General features: G+C 44.0%; 1 protein-coding gene across 1 annotated transcript; it reads right to left on the bottom strand.

Moving 5' to 3' along the window:
* Positions 1-82: 82 nt before the first annotated feature.
* Positions 83-14621, bottom strand: myh7ba (myosin, heavy chain 7B, cardiac muscle, beta a). Its single transcript, XM_030728792.1, has 44 exons — positions 14509-14621; positions 14083-14235; positions 13423-13526; positions 13172-13315; positions 12858-13014; positions 12739-12766; positions 12362-12458; positions 11735-11758; positions 11561-11653; positions 11380-11443; positions 11214-11312; positions 11017-11120; positions 10799-10937; positions 10587-10705; positions 10130-10279; positions 9718-9888; positions 9465-9644; positions 9233-9365; positions 9069-9139; positions 8632-8719; positions 8427-8544; positions 8223-8346; positions 7545-7681; positions 5633-5888; positions 5303-5545; positions 4952-5128; positions 4712-4857; positions 4533-4623; positions 4065-4454; positions 3867-3993; positions 3663-3781; positions 3362-3558; positions 3086-3269; positions 2743-2908; positions 2524-2648; positions 2302-2417; positions 2028-2220; positions 1737-1940; positions 1429-1554; positions 1108-1278; positions 906-1010; positions 722-817; positions 402-547; positions 83-161 (listed from the first exon to the last, which is right to left on the bottom strand). Exons 2-44 carry the CDS (start codon positions 14177-14179, stop codon positions 83-85), a joined length of 5898 nt encoding a protein of 1965 aa, XP_030584652.1. The 5' UTR covers positions 14180-14235; positions 14509-14621.
* Positions 14622-16769: the final 2148 nt, after the last annotated feature.

Here is a 16769-nt window from a genome sequence, read left to right as displayed (position 1 = left end):
CTCTCACACACACACACACACACACACACACACGCAAAAGTCGTATTTAAAGGTTTAAAAGTCTTTATTTGAGGGTGCGCCGTCACAGTCGCGCACAGCTGTTGCAGCTGGCTGTCACTGGTTTGACGGCAGCTTTCTTCCTCAGCGGATCACTCAGCAAGCTGAAATGCACGAGACAGAGATGTTTGTTAGCAACAACATACACAGTGTCAGACTTAGTCATAACCACGCTACAGATCACATGAGGGGGCTAAGTGAGTTCATCTTTAACAGAGGATTACATCTAGTCTCTTCTAAATTTAGTTCAAGCTATGAAGCCCGCTGGCTAATTTTAAAATATTCTTCCAAAGGTCATGCAGTTCCGTTCTGCTGTGTGTTGTAATATGAAATGGATTGCGGACTGTTTACTGACCTTGGCACCTTGGTCCCGGGTGCGGGTGCGCAGCTTGTTGACCTGCGATTCGGCCATATCGGCCCTCTCCTCTGCATCGTCAAGCTCATGCTGCAGTTTCCTGTACTTGGATATGTTGGTGTTTGCCTGATCCTCCTGTACCAAAGGAAACCAAGAAAAAATACTTAATTTACAGCAAACTAAAGGATCTCTGGGTTTTATATGGACCTTTCAGTCCTGCGCACCACAGAACTGCTCAAAAAGTTGCATTTTAAACACCACTGAGATTATAGCCTTCATTTAGCCTCAAGTGTCACACAGTGAACTCACCGCTTCTTCAGCCTGTCTCTTGTAACTCTTTACTTTGGCCTGCAGCTTGTCGATGAGGTCTTGCAGGCGGACCAGGTTCTTCTTGTCTTCCTCAGCCTGCACAGAAGCATAAGCAGCGCTAACTTCTCTGTTTATCTGCGCAGCTCAGCATGCTTGCTGCACACACACACACACAATGAGTTACCTGGTAGGAGAGCTCTTTGATTCTCCTTTCATACTTGCGCACTCCCTTTTGATACTCTTGGCTCTTCTTTTGCTCAGACTCCAGTTCGTTCTCCAGTTCTTTGACCTACCATTGTTATAAGCAAATGACCAAAACTCATACAAGGTAAAGCAGGTGGAACGGTGACTTTGTAAATGTGCATTTGACTAATGTCATTTCCTACTCTGGCCTCCAGCTTCTGGACTTGCTTCTTTCCGCCCTTGAGGGCAATCTGCTCAGCCTCGTTCAGACGCATCTGCAGGTCCTTTATGGTCTGCTCCATGTTCTTCTTCATCCTCTCCAGATGTGCGCTTGTGTCCTGCTCCTTCTTTAGCTCCTCTGCCATCATAGCTGCCTACAAATGCAGGAAATAGATGTTAATAACTGTATCTTAACCAGCAAAATGAATACTGTGGTGTAACTGTAATAAACAAACAAAACTCATCTTGTAATTTGTTTTTTTTTAAATGCTTGTATTTAATATTTTGGTTATTCAGGAACTTACATCAGTGATAGCCTTTTTGGCTTTTTCTTCTGCGTTACGGCACTCTTGGACAGCATCATCCACCTCATTCGACAGCATGGACAGATCACTCTCCAGCTTCTTCTTCTGGTTGATCAGCCCAGTGTTCTGAAACCGAGAACTCCTTTCAGTATTTAAAGAGAAGAAGAATTCCACTGAGCCTAATGTATAAATAATCTGAGCACCTAAAAACAAACAAAAAAAAGCAATAACTAACAGCAAAGACTAGCTACCTGGGAAAACCAAATGCCCATCTAATGAAAGTAGGATGCTTTAATTTTTCTTCCTACCTGAGAGTGCAGCAGGTTAACTCTTTCAGTAGCCTCGAGCAGCTCGTGCTCTGCCAGCTTGCGTGCACGGTCATTCTGGTCGAGCATGGCCCTGAGCTCTTCCACTTCGGCAGTGAGCAGGCTGTTTCGGCGCTCTGTCACTGCAACCTGCTCCTTGAGCTCCTCGTTCCGGTGGGCTGTGTCATCCAGCTCTAGCTGAGTGTCCTGGAGTCGTGGATCAAGTTGAAACGGTCATTAAAATGCAATGGCGCATCAGGTGAGCTCACTGACCGGCTGCAGTCGTGGACTCACCTTGAGCTGCACCTGAAGGTTCCTCAGGAGTTTCTGGGACTCCGAGGCCTGCCTGTTAGCATGGTTCAGCTGCACCTCCATCTCATTCAGGTCGCCCTCCATCTTCTTCCTCAGGCGCACTGCCTCGTTGCGAGACCTGGCCTCAGCATCCAAGGTAGCCTGCATAGACTCCATTGTTCTCTGGTGGTTCCGGCTGGAAAGGCGATAAAGCTGTAAGTAAACATATCAGCGGAACAGAGAGCGTGTGCAATTTTGGTTTATCTAGAAAACCCACCGAAGATTGTCGATTTCTTCATCCTTCTCCACTAACTTCCTGTCAATGTCAGCCTTCATCTGGTTAAGCTCCAGCTGGATCCGGAGAGTTTTGCTCTCTTCATGTTCCAGAGTAGCCTGAGACAAACAGATAAAGCATTTAAGGCTTAGAGAGATTGTCCTACTTCAGGAATATCAGAGACTGCAGCGACAACAAAGTGAGAGAACTCGGCAAACAGCTTACTTCAGCTTCCTCTAGCGCAGCTTGAATCTCACTCTTCTCAGTGTCCAAAGCCTTCTTCATCTTTTCCAGCTCATGGATGGTCTTCACTCCCTGACTGATTTGATCGGAGAGGTCAGCAATCTCCTCTGGAGAAGCAGAAATGGGAAAGTATTATATTTGAGGTTACATCAAGGGAAGCCTGTTTGTAAATTCCAACTGGATTTTAATGATCAGGTGTACCTTGGAGGTTCTTGTTTTCCCTTTTGATCGTCTCCAGTTGCTCTAAGGTCTCCTCATATACGTTCTTCAATTTGAAGAGCTCTGTGCTCAGGCCACGAGACTCCTTTTGAGAGATCTCCAGCTCTGACTGGGACTCTTCGTACTTCTGCTTCCACTCGGCTAGCACCTGGAAGGGACAATAAAAGGTCTTTGTCAGCTTTTTATTAGCATTGCTTCTCAAGTGGTCTAGATTGAATTGTAAAATTAGGCTCATATCCCCCAAAGAAGGCAAAGACAATCCACCAAAGTAGGTGACATCAGGAATGCAGAACTGATGCTGTAGGGTCCGTCTCATTGCCAGTACCTTGTCAAAGTTACGTTGTTTTTTGTCCAGAGCAGCAGCTGCGGAATTGGCACGCTCCAGATCAATGACCAGGTCTTCGATCTCTGTCTGGAGCCGATGTTTCGTCTTCTCCAGGGAAGAGCACTTGGCATTGGAAGCTTCAACAGTCTCTTCAGCCTCCTGCAGGCGTGCCACCAGCTTCTTTCTAATGAGAGGTAAACACAGCTGAAGGTCAGCCCTCCAAATCATCATTTTGCACCGTCTAATTGTGTAAATTAAAAACTACGTCTCGCTCACTTGGCTTCCTCCAGCTCCTCAGTCCTCTGGATGGCATCGGTTTCGTACTTAGTCCTCCAGTGAGCTACCTCTGCATTGGCCTTGGAGAGAGCTCTCTGCAGGTCAGCCTTGGCCTCCTGCTCTTCATCATACTGCTCTCTCAGGAGATCGCAGTCATGACGAGAAGACTGCAGAGCATGGGCCAGGGCGTTCTTGGCCTTAAAAGAGATCAGAAAGTAGTTAATTTAACTGCAGGAACTCTTAACACATGCTGAGTTAGCCAATAAGTTTCAGCTAATGAGCTAATAAATGGCGAGCTGACCTTATTCTCCTCCTCAAGCTGTTTCTTGAGCTCCTCCACATTCTGGCTGAAGGAGTTTTTAGCACGTTGCAGCTGGGACACCATGGCCTCTCGCTCTTCGAGCTTCCTGCCCAGCTCGGCTACACGGGGAGGCATAGTAGTTAAATGCATTTCTTATGATTCTGTGAAATCTTTGAGCTTTTTAATAAAATTACAGCTTCTTACCACTCTCAGCCTGAGCACGGGCCTTTTGCGTGCTGGTTTCACTGAGCTGCCTCTGGAGCTCCTCCACCTTGGCTTTAGCCTCGTTCATTTGATCTTCATAGAGACGGCACGTCTTCTCTGAAGTGGCCTGTGGAGGAAATTCTTGATTTAGGCACAAATATAAATGGAATTCCCATACTAGTTTAAATCTCTGTCTACCTTGCCCTTGGAGAGCTGCTCCACAGTCGAGGCCAGATCGTCGGCCTCCAACTTGGCCTCGCTCCTCTCTTTCTCCAGCTTCTGCTTGACTCTCTGCAGACTGTCAATCTGCTCGCTCAGCTCTGCAACAGTGTCTGCGTGCTTCTTCCGTAGAGCTGCCGTTGTGGCCTCGTGGTGCAGCATGGCTTCCTCCAGGTCTCGCCGCAGTTTCAGAAAATCTGCCTCTCTCTTCTTGTTCATTTCAATCTGGACTGAGGTGGCTCCACCAGCCTCCTCCAGGCGCTCGCTCAGCTCCTCTAGCTCACGAGCCACATCGGCACGCTGCTTCTCCACTTTAGCTCTGTAAGCCCTGTCGGCCTCCAGCTCCTCCTCCAGCTCCTCTGTACGAGCCTGGAGAGAAGCGGCGGTCAGTTATTTTGCGATGGTGGTTCACATCTGTTCTGTTACGAGTTAAGATTCATTTTTCACCTGCAGCTCTTTGATCTTCTTCTGAAGCTGATTGGCCAAGGCTTGCTCATCTTCAATCCTTGAGCTCATTCCGTTCATTTCAAAGTCTTTTCTGGTAGGAAATATTTGATAATCATTCTTTATCATTCATTCTTTGTAGCATAAAAGATGGCATAATGTTTATATATGACAGCTCTCACTTTTTCAGCTTCTCTTCAAGTTGCTGTTTGTCATTCTCCAGGTCCATAACAGATTCTAAGGAGAGTTTTAGATCTCCCTCAAGCTTACGTTTGACCCGTTCCAGGTCCATACGCAGCTTTTTCTCTTGTTCCAAAGAGCCTTCCAGCTGACGAACCACAGAAAAAAAAGTTATGTATGTTATACACAGACTTAATGGTCTAAAAGTACTTTTTTCTCCCTGTGCTTTTTCTTAAGCTCACATCATCGACTTGTTGCTCCAGCTTGGCCTTTGCTTTGGTCAGAGTGTTGACTTTGTCTTCCTCTGCCTGTAGGTCATCCAGAGTCTGCTGATGAGCCTCCTGAAGAGCCTTCTTCTCCTTGGTCAGCTTCAGTATGGTTTCATCCAGAGCTGCCATTTCTTCAATCAGGTTTTTCACCTGGTGGAAAAAAAAATGGCGAGGAATGAGTTTAATACTCAGCCAGTGAGAAGGTGGACTCACATTTATATATCTTTTATTCCCCAGGACACTGTACGTCCACTGTGGCCCTTTCTTTGGCCTCTTAGTGCCCCCTGGAGGAAACTTCCTGCTTTTCTTATCCGTGTTGCTCACCTTGTTCTCAGTGGCATGTTTCTCCTTTTCCACTTTAGCCAAGGTGACTTCCAGATCATCTATATCCTTCTTCAGCTCGGCACACTCGTCCTCCAGCTTGCGCTTCTTTGCGAGCACATTAGAGCTCATCTCTTCTTCGTCCTCCAGCCTCTCCAGGAGTTCCTTGACTTTGGCCTCCAGCTGGATCTTAGTCTTAATGAGCAGGTCACAGCGTTCCTCAGCATCCGCCAGATTGTCCTGCTCCTGTGAGAGGAAAAGCGCATCTTTTAGTGCGTCTCTCACTACACCAGGCCAAATATGTGAATACTGTACATCAGGAGAAACACTTACAGCTTGCAGCTGTAGAGAGAGATCATTCTTCTCTTGGATCAGGCTGACCTGCCTCTCCTCCAGCTCCTTCCGCTTGACTTCAGATTTTTCCAGAGCCTCCTTTAGCTTGACTAGCTCCTCCTTTAGAGAGGCCAGCTCTTTCTCATTAGCGGCGCTCTTTAGGAGGGGCTTTATTTTGAAGAAGAGCTTCATCCAGGGCCAGTGCTTGACGGCATTGAAGGCCCGGATGTTCCACTGGATGATCATCAGCGCCTCTCTAAAAACAACAAAAAGTTATGATTTGACTTCAGTTTCAGTCTCCAGTCTGGGTTTGTTGGTTTCAGTTTAGTTTTCACTGTTTAAAAATATTTCGTTTTTGATCAGTTTTACTATTAGTTTTAATGTTTATCCAATTTTAAGATGGAGATGCAGTTTTCAGGTGTAAAACTTAAGAATTTCAGAACAGATATCTCAACACAAATAATACATTTGTAGGCAGCCACATCACGGTCATCCCAGTCTGAATAAATACATGCATCAAAGCCACATTGTGTTGGCAAATTTGACTGAAAATTAAGACATTTCCTGTTTATTTACATAAATAAATATTTGTGTAATTTGAATATATATATTTTATATCTAAATTTAGTTTTAGTTCACTCCAACTGGGAGCAGTTAATCAGGTAAAAGAATAATACGTCCAAGACAGCTAAAAGTAACAGATGAAGAGTTAAAATTGATACATTTGAAATAATCAAAGGTATAAAATGAATGTAGCTAGAAGCTAAAACCAACAAATAAGCAGCTGAAATAAAAGACTTAAAGAGATGGACTTCAAATAGCTAAAATGAATGTAAAATTATATGTGTTTAAGAAGCTAAAATTAAAAACCTAAATGTTATAACTGTGCTAGGTCATAAAGATTTATCCTGGGCTTTCCCCGTTTATTTATCGACTTCTTCTTGGCGCTTGATTTTTTTGGCACTAATCCTGCAAGTATCCAGTCCCCTGTATCTAACCATGCACAGAGGGATGCCACATGAAATCGTACACCTAATGCTGCTTTTGATGTTTCACGACTGTGGCCAAACAGGGTAGCCAGATTGATTTAGTCTCAGCAGTATGGTCTCTCACAGCCCTAAATATGGACCCAGAGCAGATTAGTCAAGGACTTCTCGTCACTGTTTAGAGGGTTTGGGCGAGCGTGCACTTGCTGGGGTGGGAGGTGACCGAATGGGGAGCTGATTGCATTTTTGACATGACTCCATGGCGGGTGCCTCTCAAAGGTGAGCGTTCGTGTTTATTTAGAAACTAAAGCCCTCTGTCCGACGGCCAGCTTTAATCCTCTGTCACCCGCCACATATCCCATCAATGCACACACTTAGAAGTACAGGCGCCGTGGACAAAAGGGGCCAGGGGCCATCGGGCATCCAGGGAGGGGGGCCGGAGGCGATGGTTGTATTTTTAGGGAGGCCCCGAGCAGCTGCCACTTGACACATGTCACCACCTGGCTCTGAGGACACCGTCCGCATTGTTTCATTTAGAGAAAGCAGAGGGAGAGAATGGCCAGAGACCTGCGAGCGTGATGTGTGTGAGTGAGAGAGACAGAGGGATGCGGTCCTTATTAACAGCAGGGCCACACGCATGCCTGGTAACCATACAAGGACAAGCACACGCCTCACACACGCCGATAACACTGCCCTTGCATACCACACATACTTGAGCAAGGGAGTGAACGATAAGGTATAGTGTATCACAGGCTGGGGGGGGCTCGTGGCTGATCGGGCTGTTGTTAAACCTGTTTGGAGAAGCAACTGTTGGGGGTCTGTTTTTTGTACTCACGTCTTCACCTTCCAGTGAGGTAGAGTTTGAAGGTTTGTGCTCAATAATCACTTTTATATTCTTTCAGGGTCATGAAAAAAGTGATTTTCACCTTCTTTCCATCATCTTTAGCAGCTCCAGCCTCATGATTTTGCCACGAGCGGCCGCCTGGAACAACGTCAAGACTTTGGCCAAACGCTCGTCCCTCAGCTCTTCGAGGTGACCCAGCAAGCCTGCTTTGAAGAACACCTACGTGAAGTCAAGAGAAGGAAACAGCTGACTTTTTTTAAATTAAAAAATACAACAAAAAATACTAAATTAATGTGGATCGCAAAGATTTCTTATATGCACAATCACATGCTCATTTAACTTCCAGTTTCCAAAATCATTTGAACTTTTGCACAGCCCTGCAAAGAACACAGAAGAAGCAGCGCCGCATTCAGAATTTACTAATTAAAAATAAAAGGCATGCGTTAAAACTTAAAACTAAAGAAAAGCACAGAATTCTAATCGACTAAACTTATTAAAATTGGTCTATTGTTAAATATCTAATGCAGAAAACAATAAGCATTGCTATACATGTAATTAGCCCTTTATTTAATCATTAATACTGATTCATTCACGTGTAAACATTTATATGCAGCATTTTTATTTATTGTTTGGTCATTTATTCTGTAAAAAAAATGTGTTTTTTATGCAAATTATTAGAAATGTGGAACAGATTAATAAAAAAATTAATAAAATAGAAATACTGTGGAGTCTGGTGAGCACACGGGCTGCTGCCTCTCACCTTTGTGTGTCCAAATCTATACTGGTTGTGGTCAATATCCAGGGAGGCCAGCAGCTTCTCTGCCGCTTTCCTGCTGTCCACAAACTTATCATCTGGGATGGCGTGTGGGTTCAGGATGCGGTAGCTGAATGAATGATTAAAAAAGACTGTGATAGCACCATGATATTCCCAATGTGACCTGAACGATCTGTGCGTACATCTTACCGCTGTTTGAACTCAGCGTAGAGGATGCGGTTGGGAAAGCCCTTCCTGCAGATCCTGATACCCTCCAGCACGCCGTTGCAACGCAGCTGGTGCAGCACGAGAAATGGATCCATGATCCCTGCGCAGAGCAGCTTTCAAAAATTAGTCTAGTCCCCTATTGTTTAGCATCTGGTAATAAGTGATGAGTGATCATGTTTTGGTTTACCTGGAGTCTTGGTCTCATTAGGGATGATGCAGCGAACGAAGTGGGGCTGGGTGCTGCGGAGGTTGGTCATCAGCTTGTTCAGATTTTCCTGCAGGAGCAAAGAATCGCCGCAAATCAAAACAAATGAGTAAATAAAAATACTATGAGTATCCTCTAAAAACTCTGATCATTCCAAATAGTATCCATGAAAGTGTCATGTAAAACTTATTATGCTCACACGTGAAATCCTTGACGTAAAGAAGAGAGGAGCCAGCACAGACTTAAAGTGATGTTCATGTGATCATTGCCCTAAACATCACTGCAAGTCTTAACTGCCTCCGTCCCCACGAGCCAGTGATGTCCCCAATTTCTCACTAAACACTGACATTAAAGCCTCTCACTACATTCGCTTTCCTCTCCAGTGTGTTTTTTCACAAGCCCGGCGGCTGCAGCCTCACCTTGTGAAGCTGCGACACAGTCTGGAAGGAGGCTGCCTTCTTCCTCTTTTCCTTGACCTTGGGGTCGGGTGCTGCGAGGGTGCCAAAGGAAGGATTAGTTTCACCACCTTAAAACCTCCTTTCATTTGTTCTTTAGCCATCCATCAGAATCCTGCTAACTGTACCTGAATCAGAGCCAACGTAATTTTCATACAGAGAAGCCAGCAGCTTGCTGGAGGACTTTTGGAAACAAGCCACCACTGTCTCGTTCAGCGGGTCCTTATTTTTGTCTAGCCAGCCAAAAATATTGTATGGTACCTACAAAAAAAAAAATAAATAATCACAAATTAATAAACAGGCAATGAATTATATGTAAGCTTTTATCTTGTAGAATTAGTTTAGTGAAGACCAACTTACTACTCCAGCATAGTGCACCAGTTCGAAATGGGCCTCAAATTTGCGCTTCTTGTCTGGCCGTGGTTTCTGGAAATTCGGTGACTTTCCGAGGTGATTATCATACAACTTGGCTTTAAAGCTGTTATCTGTAGCCTTTGGGAACATGCACTCCTCTTCAAGGATGGACATGATGCCCAGTGGCTGCAGCAAACACAGCATGTTAGTCTCTAGAAAAACTCTGGTTCAGACTGTAAGAGCGCAACGCTGTGCTCACCTTTTCAATGAGATCGATGCAAGCTTGAAGGTCCAGCCCGAAGTCGATGAAAGTCCATTCGATGCCCTCTCTCTTGTACTCTTCCTGCTCCAGGATGAACATGTGATGGTTGAAAAACTGTTGCAGTTTCTCGTTTGTGAAGTTGATGCACAGCTGCTCGAAGCTGTTGAGCTTCAATGAAAAAGGAAAAAAAAGAAAAGGAATAGGTGTTCAGAGGAGGGACTACAGAACCCAACTGCATGAAAAACAAGAGAAAATGTTACAGGCCATCCTGAAATGTTGCCGGGTCGTTACAGTGAGAGTGATGGCGCCATACGAGCACATTATAAACTGATCTATGATCATACAAGTGCAGAATTAGTTTGATCTTAACAGCTTTCTTAAATTTTGAATGCAATTCAGATCAACTCACATCAAAGATCTCAAACCCTGCGATGTCCAGGACTCCTATGAAGTACTGGCGAGGGAGGGAGGTGTACAGAGTCCGGTTGATGCGCCCCACGAGCCATTTGAACATGCGGTCATATGTGGCTTTGGCTAAAGCTCCAACTGCATAGGTAACCTTCAGCACCCACGCACAGTTACGCGCACACACACGCAGAAGGAACACAGCTGTCATTCACATGGATAGTCTCTGTTGCTTAGATACCAGATTCTAGTGTGTGTGTGAAGAGGTGAGTGTATTGATTGACTGAGGATTAAGAAGCTATCCCCCCCCGAACTCCCACCAGCCATTAGCACAGTGGTAAGACAGCAATCGCTGAATCTTTACTCCACTGTAAAGCGCGCTTCCGCTTTTACACATCTGACATATTGATAAATGTGTATATGATTATTATGGGGTAGATTGTAACTCTTTATCTCCTCACCTGTTCAACATTCTGCCCCTTCACAACATACTCGTTTCCCACCTTCACCCTTGGGTGGAGAAGGCCCTTGATGAGGTCAGCTGAACTGACTCCCATCAGGTATGAGGCTTTGTCTGCACCTGGTCACAGAAAAGGAGATGAAAGAATGAGTTTAACTGCGTTGTTACATTTAGTACTTTTGTGCCCACTCCTAGTAAACCAGAGGTTCTTACTTTCAGTGCCGTCGGCCTCCGCCTGTTCCTCACGCTGCTTTTGCTTGAATTTCATGTTGCCAAAGTGCATGATGGCTCCTACAATTTTATAGCAGCCATACTTCTCTTCTGGGAGGAAGCCCAGGATGTCCATGGCATGCTATAAAAAGGCCAAGAAAGCAAAGCTCACAATTTTGCAGATTTACTATTTTATTAATGAACAGAGGGTACAAGCTTACATCAGTGGCCATCAACTCCTGCCCATCATCCAGGTTCTCCACAGTGGTCACACCCTGAGAGCAGAAGTGGTAATCATATGGGTTGGAGGACACCAGCAGCATGTCTGGGAAAAAAAAAAAAAAAGTTTTCCAAATCATGCCGCAGTTCTGTGGTAGTACGCCGTATGTAAATATCTACAGCAGCCAGTATAACTAACCTAAGAGTTCAGGTTTCTTCTGTGACATGATCTGGTAGTAGATGTGGTAGCTTCTCTCACCGGGCTGCTGGAATATAACTCTGGATTTTTCCAGAAGATCTGAAGGACGTGTTTGTGTGAGACATGAAACAAACTGAGAACTGTGCGCTTCTTTCATTTTACTCACATATGTCAATATCAGCTGAGGCCAGTTTGCCAGTCGGTCCAAAGTGGATCCTAATGAATTTGCCCTGCAGAATAATTAAACCACTATTAAACTAAATAACCAACATAAAAAAAAAAAAAAGTCAAACCTTCTTCAATCCATAAACTCCATTTTAGACAAAGTATTATTTCCAGTTACTCACAAATCGGGATGAGTTGTCATTCCTTAGCGTTTTGGCATTACCGAACGCCTCCATGGCAGGGTTTGCCTCAATGATCTGATCCTCCAGAGTCCCCTGCAGAGAGCACAAGCAAAATGTAAAAATACTCAGTCAAAGTACTTTTGACAGTTCAATTTTATTTGCTGTTAAACTCACCCCAGTTTTGGTTGCAGGGCCTTGCTGCAAGAGAAGAAGGTGAAAGGCGTGTGAGTGTCATATCATAGAAAGCACGACTGAATAATGCTTTCACAATAAAAGGGGAACACCATGATCGACTGGAAAATTAGAAACTTGGTGTTAAAGTGGTGGTAAAAATCAATGGCCACCGTGTTTCATATGATGAACGCAGGGAAGAAAAATGGGAGCATCAAACAACACGGAAAAGTCCAAAAATTAAAGTTAAAGCAAAGGGGGAAAATAAGAGAAAATTAAATTTTTAAGCCATAAAAAAGGGACACATGAAAGGGAAATTAAAAAAACAAAACAAAAAAACAGTTGGAGCCAACAAGAAAGCAGAGTGGAGCAGCTGGAAGACAACACATGAAGGTAGAGACTCAGACATGAACGTAATCAGTTCTCACATTCACCATGTTGACAGTGAGGAAAATGTATGGATATGGTTTAAAGGGTGTACACTGAGGGGGGTTCCTGGGACCAAAAAAAAAGGAAGAAAATCAAAATAAAATGCAGCAAAAAAACAAAAAAAAAAAGAAGAAGAAAAACAAAAAAAAAAAGATTAAAAACAGGAGGAAACAAAAATATGGGTTGCCACATCAGCCTTACTCCTTTTTTGGCAGTTGTTTCCCCGAGAGCTGCCACAATGGCAAAATACTGAATGACACGTTTCGTGTTGACAGTTTTGCCAGCACCGGATTCTCCGCTATAGGAGTGTAAAAAATAACAAAGTGTACATACAACAGATAAACAGTAAAAACTGCTCACAAAACTGGTAAATGTACACTGCATGTTACAAGTGGGGAGAAAAAAAAAAAAGGAAAAAAGTAAGAAACAAAGTTCAGTCAGAGCCAAAAACTTGGAGGAAAAAAAAAAAATTCAAATCTTTGAAATGCGTTTATGTGTAAGTAGTATATTTCTTCCCTAATTTGTGCCTTGAAACAAAAGCAAAAAAATGTTTTTATTATGAAGCAGCTGATACTTACGTGATAAGCATGGATTGATTCTCCCGATCTGATGAAGACAAAATAAGTGTGCGTTTATATTTGTTACGTGTGTATACTGCTTTACAGAGTTGTGTGTGTGTGTGTGTGTGTGCACTCACTGCGCAGCATGTCATTGTAGGCATTGTCTGCAATCGAATAGATGTGTGGCGGTGCCTCGGAGCGGCGCTTGCCTTTGTAGGCAGCGACCACGGGAGGTGTGTAGACAGGCAGCCATTTGTATGGGTTCACTGTCACGCAGAAGAGCCCCGAGTAGGTCTGAGGAAACAGAAGGACACAAGGCACCTAAAACCATCTTTCTACTGACAGGCTGACATTGCACGAGCTCACAGCTGAACTCTGGATAATCTTGCCACTTTAAGCAACATGGAAACATGTTCTGTGGGCAGTCCAATCCCTCAGTGTTGATACTCACATAGATCATCCAGGAACTGTAGCGTCTGCGCAGGTTGTAAAGCACAGAGGCCTCATTGAGGTGCGTCAGCATGGCCATGTCTTCGATCATGTCATACTTAGGAGGATTCATTTGCTGGATGTCACACTCCTTCACTGTCAGGGTCTGACGTGATGGACACAGAAAGACATGAGAAGGAAATGATGTAGATACAATTTGTTAAAGCGTTAAGAACAGGTGTCAGTAGGTATTACAGAGGGATGGACATTTACCTTCCCATTTTTGGTCTCCACAATGACTTTGTCACCGCTGACCTCCTTGATCTCAATCTCAATGTAAGCCTCTTTTTCATCAGGGATCCAAGCTCGTTTCTTACCTGACAGGAGAGTAGAGAGGTGAGCATTACTTGGGGAATTAATAACAATAATTTTGTAAAAAAAAATTTTAAAGTTTTAATTAACATTTTATTAAGCAGATTTAAACAAAATTATACAAAACAAATATAATCAAAATGCTAATAATGTTTAAAAAAAGGCATTACATTTTTCAAAAGCAAGCTTAGAATAAAAAGATTTTTTTACTGCAAAAAGAGAGAAATATATGTCATGTTAGCCTGCATTTGTTGCGATCAGAATGAGTTCAAATTTTAAAAATAAATTACACAAACTTTGCCTTGTTTCAAAACTCTTCATTTTATTCCTTTAAAACACTGCATCAAACACTGCATTATTACTCCAATGAAACGGCCTAATCGCACAGCATCACATGGATTTCTCCTTTAAAAAAAACAAAAAACAGTCAAACCTCCCCAAAAAACTATTGATCCAAATTTATAATAGAATCCAAAACTAAATAAATTTCTATTAATAATGTTTTTAATGTGAAGTTCTCTTTAAGGTTCCGTTTGTTTGAAGTCTCCTTAAAAGGCCTACCGTCAAAAGCCATGGTTTGCACCGCCAGCAGCTCCAGATCAGATTTGCGTAAAAACGGTGCAGCCTCTCCAAACTCCCTCGTGTCAAAGCGCGACATGGTGGCAGCTCCTCGCCGGCCCCGAAAACTGGAGGCACCAACGAGTTGAGGAATTCCTTTGATAAGAAGACAGATCTTTGCATTAAGGTCAGTAGTTCATTACATGTCAAAGCTGCTGTTGTTACTTCAGCTTCCACAACGGAAGAAACGAAAACGCAGCCCGTGCGTAAAGAGCGCGAATCCGCTGTCAAGTAATTAGAAGAAAACTGCAGAATTTTAAAGCGCATTAACCGACGCGTGAAAACGAAGGTAAATAATATGACTTTACTCTTGAGAATGAAATCTGGACTCAGCCAACCCGCGCGCAAAATGCGTAATGTTCAACCTACCAAACAAAGGCAAAAAGTTGTCCACTGACCTCAGGAAGAGCACAACGAAATAACTGCTTACTGGGATGTGCCCTCCTTTATACTGTTTTCCTCAAGGTCACGGTCAGTGGACATTTGTCCCTCATTAGCATATGCCACCTCCTCCGACTCCTATTGGTGCGGGGCGCCTGTCTCAATTGACACAAAAGGAAAGCTACGTTTTTGTCATTGCGCTAAACTCAAGCCGGCTATTTTTGTATCCCAGTTATTTTATGCACTGTACACACTGCGAGGGAGTGCTGGAGAGTTGCATTAGGAGCATCCTGGAAGGGGGAATTTTTTTTTTTGCACTTTGTAGACGTCGAAGGGTAATGCATCATTACCTCTACCAAGACAGTGATTTCTGTTTACGAAAAACTGGAATAAATATAGAAAAAAAAAAACTACTAAAACAGAATCAAAGTTACAGCCAAGCGTTCTCCATTCTTAAAATCTCACTGTTTTGTTTTAATCTACATTTAACCTCTTGGGTGACTTTGATGCTGTGAACTCATGTTGGCCTCTAAGTAATAGTCACGCAGCCTTTTTGTTGTCAAGTGCTGCCAGGGATGTTTGCTATTGTGTATGGCCACAGAGGATGCAACCTTAGAAGAGCTTATTTCAGGAGCTGTGTGGCATTAAACACGTTACTATAAATATACAACATTATATTAATAGAGAGAAACATGGCGCTGGGCTCATATGAATTTAAAACCAATAAATGTATAAATTTATCCAAAAGAAGTGTTAAAAAGTTTCACACTTTTTTCTTTTTTTCTTTCTTTTCTTTGGGGATGGGGGGGGGGGGGGGGGGGTTTATCTATTTATTTATTTTATTTTGAATTTTCCTTCAGGGCTGATGCCAGGAACATGTTTGGATTTACCACACCAAGCCTCAGAGAGAGAGAAGAGGCGTCCTGATGACTGTCCACTGAAAGCACGCTGCGCTGTATTGTCATTCGTAGATGCTGTAATTTTGTGTGTCCAGTAACTGTATCATAAACACTGCGCCTCTCACACTCCTGCTCCACCAGATCTGACCTTCAGAGCAAGGGGAGAGGTTGGTGCCTGGTATGAGAGCAGGGTGACAGTGCAGCAGCGTGGGGGTGGTGGTGGGGGGACCACAGTTTCTCAGAATAGACAAAGCCAGAGTCCAGCATTCCTGATAGGGAGATTGGCTGCTAACTGTCGGCTGCGTCAAAATCAGCAAAAGCCGTGTAGATAAGCCAAAAATGCCCCCCCCACTGTTCTCGACACTGTAGGTGTTTATTTATTTATTTATTTTTACCAAACCCTGAGAAGTGCTTCTTCTAACACGACAGAGAGGGTCCTCTCTCCACGCAAACTCAGAGAGAGAAACGAAAACAAACTCATAATGGGATGTCTTGGCTCGAGGGGCGGCCATCTTTGTTGATGCCGCTATCCGTCGCCGTGACAGACTGAGAGGTGTTGCCGCGATGGCTCAAACTTTCTTAGGCATCAGTTAGATAGAGCAGGCCGGAGCTATTCTGGGACAAGGGTCTGTTCAGAGAAGCAGAGGCAGGTTTATGTACCGTGTCACTTTGGTGCACCATTTGAAAAGCTGGCATGCTGATAACACATGAGGAGAAGATGAATCCCAAAGTCCCCAGAGCTACTGGCTTTAAATAATCCACAAACTCCAGCACGTAAACACACACAAGTGATTGCAGTTTCAGCGTCTGCCCCCCCCTCATCTCTCTGCACTGCTACACTGCAGCCCACTGCAACAGCTGACTTCTCAGAGCAACAGCTCTCCTTACGTCCCCAGTGTTCCTCAAAATCATTTAGACCCTAATGTAGCCAGGCCCGTTATTCCTTCTGCTTTGATTATGAGACATTTGTGCAGCTTTGAGTTACTGAGCTGTCCTCCAGCTGTAGCGCCCAGCACCGGGAAAAAAAAAAAGTTGGGACAGAGTCAGTCTCCCGAGGGGGCGGTGTTGGCTCACCGACAGTTTGGTGATGTACAAGCGAGGAGCTGACATTTTGGGCATCGAGGCTTGATCTGGGGGTCGGTCACAGTTGTTTTAGATCCTCATGCACCGAATGCCAGCGGGCTTAGGCAGTGAGATGGAGGGAGATTGGGAATTATGACTGCAGTCATTCTCTGCAGTGTTTAATCACGCACCGCACGGTCGCACCTCTCTCCATGTTGGGAATTTTCATCAGAAACAGTAATGCCACAAATAATAATAAAAAATTGTAACCTGCTGATTAAAATGAAC

The sequence above is a fragment of the Archocentrus centrarchus genome, chromosome 5, assembly GCF_007364275.1.
Source record: "Archocentrus centrarchus isolate MPI-CPG fArcCen1 chromosome 5, fArcCen1, whole genome shotgun sequence".
NCBI lineage: Eukaryota > Metazoa > Chordata > Actinopteri > Cichliformes > Cichlidae > Archocentrus > Archocentrus centrarchus.
The sequence above is the reverse complement of the archived record's forward strand: the minus strand, read 5'-3'. Positions and strand labels throughout refer to the sequence as shown.